Here is a 6,108-nt window from a genome sequence, read left to right on the forward strand (position 1 = left end):
AGCTTTTACTGGATTTGGTTTGTAAATTAATTTAATAGAAGGAACCAGAGGCATTATTATAGCATTACAGCCCTTTACACTGTGAAATTGGTTATAAGGCGCCATTGTCCTGGCTCCTATTTGCCCCATAATGTCATTACGGAGGCACATTCATACTTGTTATAAGGCGGAACCCAAATAACACAGTCTTGTAACTACGCTATGGCTCCTAACTACAGGGTTATAAAGGGATAACACTGTATTATTAAACAGTGCATTTTAATGCATTATGTTATAAGGCCAATATTCATCGATGTCTGCCTAAGTGCCAAACATCTTGAAAAAAAAGAGCTTACTGTATAAATGCTTTGACAGTTTGAATTGTGTTGATATTAAGTGAATATGCTCTTTATAGCATCTAATTAAAAAGCAAGATCCAGATTACCAACACATAGAAAAAAAAAACAAATCCCCCAATTTAATTATTTGAATTTATTGCTTAAATAATTTAAAATAACCTTCTTGTCTGTATCTTAAATAAAGCACTAAACAGGTTGCATAATACATACAAATTAATATGGTACAATGTATATTATTTTAGCTGTAGTCAAACAGTGTGTTCATAAATATTAAAATGATGTTTCTTTGGGTGCAAGCAAGACTATTTGGTCAATAAGGTCACAGTTCACAGCACAAATTACTTGTTCCCCCTTCTGAAGAGGTGACAAAGGCTGTCCTTCGCCCACACCCCATCAAGCATTATAGTCACATCTGAATTCCAGCAGATCTGTGGCTGTGCCTCTTGCTCCAACAAGGAGGCCATGAAGACTGTCGTTAGTTGTAAGCAAGGCTCTAGAAACTATAAGGGTGCTGCTGTTTCTTATACCACGTTATCCAGGATTGAAACAAACACCTTCTCGCTCTTCTTCTTTGAATTGTGTTTGAGCCTCTTGTATTGCTGGTACAGATCTTCTTTTTCTGCAGAGACAATTAAATACATCTTAGGGTGTTTTTAAAGGGTTATACATGCTACTGCTCTGTTGCCCATGAAAAATATCTGTATAGCTTTATAGTTGACTTCACTAGAAAAGTGTTAATGAGTCTTTCCGGTTTATTGAGTTTCACTATGAATAGCCTTCACAGTTCAGCATCCTGTGAGACCAAAATTGTTTAAAATTGTTAACTCAATGAAGTCTTAATGAAATTAAATGTTTATTTTTTAGGCATCTCCTGCTGGCTCATCTAAGCACAAAAGTGGTTTGCTCTTGGGTCCCACAGGCTTGGGTTGTAACTTGGTGAGCCTTACCCATAAGAAACAGTCATTGGCACAAACTGTTTAATAATAAATAGAAACGCTAATGTGAATAAATCCATGTTAGGCTGTCTAGAAAAATAACCCGTTGCCGTTGAGGCTCCACTGTGCACTGTACGTAAAGGACTAGGAAACTTGAAAGATATGTACAACATATCGAAACGTTGGGCAGCTGGCTCTTTGAGCTAATATATATATATATATATATATATATATATATATATATATATATATGTATATATATATATATATATATATATATATATATATATATATATATATATATATATATATATATATATGTATATATATATATATGTATATATATATATATATATATATATATATATATATATATATATATATATATATATATATATATATATATATACACACACACATACATAGATACACATACATACACACACATACATACACATATATGAAATGTATATACACAAGTACTATAAGTTGTAATGAGGTAGAAAACCAGTATCCCTATTGACTCCTTTGTTTTTTGAGTCCAGGAGTGTTACACATTTAAGTTCCCAAGTTCTCCTGTCTTGTGTGTTTTTGAAATTGCCCTTTAAAACAAGAATCGTTAGATCATGCAGAGAATGGTTTGGCATGTTGAAATGGTTGCCAGTAGGAGTGCTGGTAATTTTGTTGCTGATGTTGTGTCTGTGTAGATTCATCCTTGTCCGAAGATGTTGTTTGGTTTCTCCTATGCAAGTCCCTACAGTTACTACATTTAATCATGTAGATTACGTTTTTGGATCTGCAGGTAATCCTTTTATCTCTAGTTCCCTTGTATTGTGAGGATGGTATTCTGTGTAGAGATATGGGGACAGGTTTTGCATCTGTTGGTATTGCAGGGTTTAGTTCCATTGTGTGCATTGTTTAGGTTAGTTGGTAGTTTGCTCCGGATGATGGGACAGGTTAGGTGGTTGTCTTCAGCTAAAATTGGGCGTAATTTTCGGATGATTTTGCACAGAGGTCGTAGGGATGAATTGTACGTAACATCTAAGGGTACTCTATTAGACAAAGGTTTTACTTTGTATTCCAACAATTTTTCTCTTGGTATCCTGACGGCATGTTCCATTTCTCTGTCAATCTGTTTTGGAGAATATCCTTGTTGGACAAAACCATCACAAAGTGCAAAGATGTTTGTTTCTGTCAGCAGTTTCAGAGCAGTTCCGGTGGTAACGAATAGCTTCACTGTAAATTACAGATTTCTTTGTGTGATGTGAATGGAAACTAGAGATGTGTAGGTCGTTTTGGCTATCAGTGGGGAACCTTTGAAAGGCACATATCCATTTAATAGACCACGATGCAATACCTGTAAATACATTCATTCTGAAACAGAGATTAGAGGCATTAAATCTTCATTCAACATTCATGAACATTTTACATGAACCTCTAAAGGAATAGTCTACTGCATTATCTAGAAGAAATGCAACAAATTGTATATTGGGGAAACTAAAAGGTGTTTAGCAGACCGGTTTGTAGAACACTTAAGAAGCATTCGCATTAACACCACTGCATTTCCAGTAGCCCATCACTTTAACAGTGATGATCACACTGCTGAAGACATCACAGTCTGTGTGATCAATCAGTGCTATGGAACAAATGTTGCTCAGAAACAAAAGGAACGAGAGTTTATCTTCAAACTGGGAACTTTGGAACCTCTGGGAATGAACATTCTATTCTAATAATCATGACACCATCCACAGAATGTGTGTATAATTACAATTATTGAATAACAACAAGTTTACTGCACTGTGTTTACTTTTCTTTTTAAACAGCTGAAGAAGGGCTTTTGCGCAAAATGTCCTGAAAATAAAAGATTCTTTTAATCTGTATCAATGTATTTAAATCAAATGCTTTGATATTTACCTTTTGCTTCATCTTCTGGCTCACTGTAGATAGACGCTAATGTGATCATGGAAAACACAACAAAGGCAATCAGAATGAAAACGATTTCCAGGTTTGAGAAGGGCAACTCCATCGATGTCGGGTTCTGTGTTATCTGGAGAAATACATTGAGAAGTAAAATAATTCAATTTAAAAAATCTGCTCCAGTTGAAAAATCAGGTATAGTTAGACTCCATGCTACTATAACCAGGATCCTATATGCTGTTTCTGGGATATTCTTGGCCTATTTACCTGGTTTTACAAGTTTGGTGACATCTTCCATTTCAATTGCAAAAATCCTGGGGCACAAACTATTATTTACACTACACTATTAGTAGGTCAACAGTGGTTAAGTATGTTCTTAGAATAGACATATTGTTGCACTTTATCTTTATTTCACAGAGGTTTCTTTTCAAAAGTTTTGGTAAATATAGTTCATTATGGACATTATGTGCATTGTTACAATTATTGATAATACATTTTCTGTTTGAATAAGACCAAGACAAACCAAAAAGTTAATCTTTGTGTTCTAATTCTTGACTTCAACACCCTGGCATGACTGCTGTCAAAAGCCCCTCTCTTTAGCTGTCCTTGCTGCAGGCTTTTTAAACATAACCAACTACTGTACTTAGCAGGTTAATTAGTTATTATTATTATTTATTTCTTAGCAGACACCCTTATCCAGGGCAACTTACAATTGTTACAAGATATCACATTATACATTATTTCACATTATACAGATATCACATTATTTTTACATACAATTACTCATTTATACAGTTGGGTTTTTACTGGAGCAATCTAGGTAAAGTACCTTGCTCAAGGGTACAACAGCAGTGTCCCCCACTGGGGATTGAACCCACAACCCTCCGGTCAAGAGTCCAGAGCCCTAACCACTACTCCACACTGCTGCCCAGTTAGGTATTTCTTTAATTAACTAATTGGTTGGCTAAAAAATCCAAGCATCAGCCCCCCCCCATTCCAACCACATTCTAACATGGCTGGAATGGAATGAGCCAGAAAACCATTTTTACACAAGATTACAGATTTTAACCCTATTCTTGCCAATCCACAACAAAGCATAGACCACTACAATAGTAATGCAATAGGGGGCACTTTACTTCAACTCCCCAATATATGGAAACCCATAATACTGTACATTTAAAATAAATACAAGAGTTACGTTGTATGAAAGGCCTTAGAATACATAATGTTGAAATGGGTACTAGACATTTCTAATACAATGAAAAAAATTTAGTTTGACAATCAAACTAATATAAATAAAACAACTTACAGGTACAGCAGACACTCATTGACTATGACTACATATCTTTTTTTGAGGATTTTCAAAATAAAATGATAAAAGTAAAGTCTAGTATATCATTCAGTAAATACTATATTGCTGATTCTTAGAATTAGTTAAATAGACACTTTAAGTGACCCTTTTTAGATAACACAATATAGATTATTACTTATAAAATACATATAAAAATGTATTTACTTTATTTGATATTACGGCAAATGTAATTATAATGATTGTTATTGATTTTAAAACTTACATTCATTCTTGTAAGGTCTGTTGAGACTGTCATGCTGACTGGAGAGGAAAGATACTGCATAGTTTGTGTTGTCTAGCTCTTCTTCTGAAGAAAATTATATTTGTGTATTTAGGGGAGGCCAGTTCCTAAACAAGAAATGACATAGCCGACAAGCTAGAGGGAATGCGTGTCAATAGGAATTATGGAAAAACAGGGATATTCAAATGTTCATTTTGGCTGAGTTCCCCTCCCTGTTCAGTAAATGCCTTATTCACAAAGGGATATTTAGAGGGTTCAATTCTACAATAGCATTTCTGCCTTTTTTAAACGAATAGTGCTTTTTCTACTAAACTTATACTGTCCAGCTGTTTTTTTCTACAATTTAAACAAGCATGTCATCATCCTCCACCACAGCTGGCAATTCCAAATTGGAGCTATTAGTAACATGAAAAAGTAGATCACTATGAAGTCCACTGGACATGTAAAAAGATTAGTTTGACACAGACAAATGAATAGATGCCTTCATACTGCCACAGATTCAGATGCTCTCAATAGCTTTAAACAGCTTGGTGTCCAGAACATGCTTCATCCCAATTGAAGAAGCGTTTCTTTAGATACATGTAAAAAAAAAACATGTGGCATACAGGCAGAGAAACAGAGACAAACAGGGTGACTCCCGATACCCCCAGATTCTGATGCCCGTAATAACTTGAGCCAAAAAATGACATGTTTTCTAGTCTTAATTTAAATGGTTCTATGTAAAGTGAGACAATAAGATCAGATTATGATACCTTGTGGTAATTTTTTTTTATCTAATTGGACATGCAGTGCTCTTTAAATATGCAAAACTCTAATGTGTAACATAGGTATAGACGGACATACGAACGTCCCCACTATATGTTACATGGTTAATGCAATATTTTCATAGGGACTGAACATTTGTGTTTATTTAAGATAGGTGAATTATTCAAGTAATTCTGTCATTTCAGGTTACTAAAATGAAGTTTGAGTAAGGGTCCTTCAAATGTAACTATTACGTTTAGATTCAGTGCTTATTAATATGGGTCTGTCACGCTAATTTACTCACCGATGGTGTAATTGTTATAATAAAAACATAGTGATTCATTTAATAATTGTCAGGGACTGACTAATTATATTGTATCTGTTAGTATGGCTGCTACTTACAATTCAATTTGCCCAGTCCAGTCAAATTAAAAATTATATTGCAGTTGTGAAATATCGACATAATTACAGGTTTTTGAAGATTCACAGTCAGCACACCATCCAAACAAATCTAAACACTGCATTATTATTTTGAAAGTATCTTGAAATACCATCTATTATGGAATGCACCCAATCAACAGG

At 34.4% G+C, this 6,108-nt stretch overlaps 1 protein-coding gene across 1 annotated transcript; it reads right to left on the reverse strand.

Annotated features, from left to right (window-relative positions):
• Positions 1 to 471: 471 nt before the first annotated feature.
• LOC131738161 (small integral membrane protein 31-like) lies at positions 472 to 4,869 on the reverse strand. Its single transcript, XM_059032185.1, has 3 exons — positions 4,765 to 4,869; positions 3,188 to 3,320; positions 472 to 957 (listed from the first exon to the last, which is right to left on the reverse strand). Exons 1-3 carry the CDS (start codon positions 4,822 to 4,824, stop codon positions 860 to 862), a joined length of 291 nt encoding a protein of 96 aa, XP_058888168.1. The 5' UTR covers positions 4,825 to 4,869; the 3' UTR covers positions 472 to 859.
• Positions 4,870 to 6,108: the final 1,239 nt, after the last annotated feature.

The sequence above is a fragment of the Acipenser ruthenus genome, chromosome 1 (assembly GCF_902713425.1).
Source record: "Acipenser ruthenus chromosome 1, fAciRut3.2 maternal haplotype, whole genome shotgun sequence".
Taxonomy (NCBI): domain Eukaryota; kingdom Metazoa; phylum Chordata; class Actinopteri; order Acipenseriformes; family Acipenseridae; genus Acipenser; species Acipenser ruthenus.

Excerpts from the sequence above, each read along its gene's own strand:
- LOC131738161 (XM_059032185.1), bottom strand. The coding sequence starts at position 4,824 with ATGCAGTATCTTTCCTCTCCAGTCAGCATGACAGTCTCAACAGACCTT. Across the intron at positions 3,321-4,764 it reads CAGACCTTACAAGAATGAAT|ATAACACAGAACCCGACATC; the intron begins GTAAGTTTTAAA and ends GTATTTCTCCAG. Across the intron at positions 958-3,187 it reads GCCAGAAGATGAAGCAAAAG|AAAAAGAAGATCTGTACCAG; the intron begins GTAAATATCAAA and ends TTGTCTCTGCAG.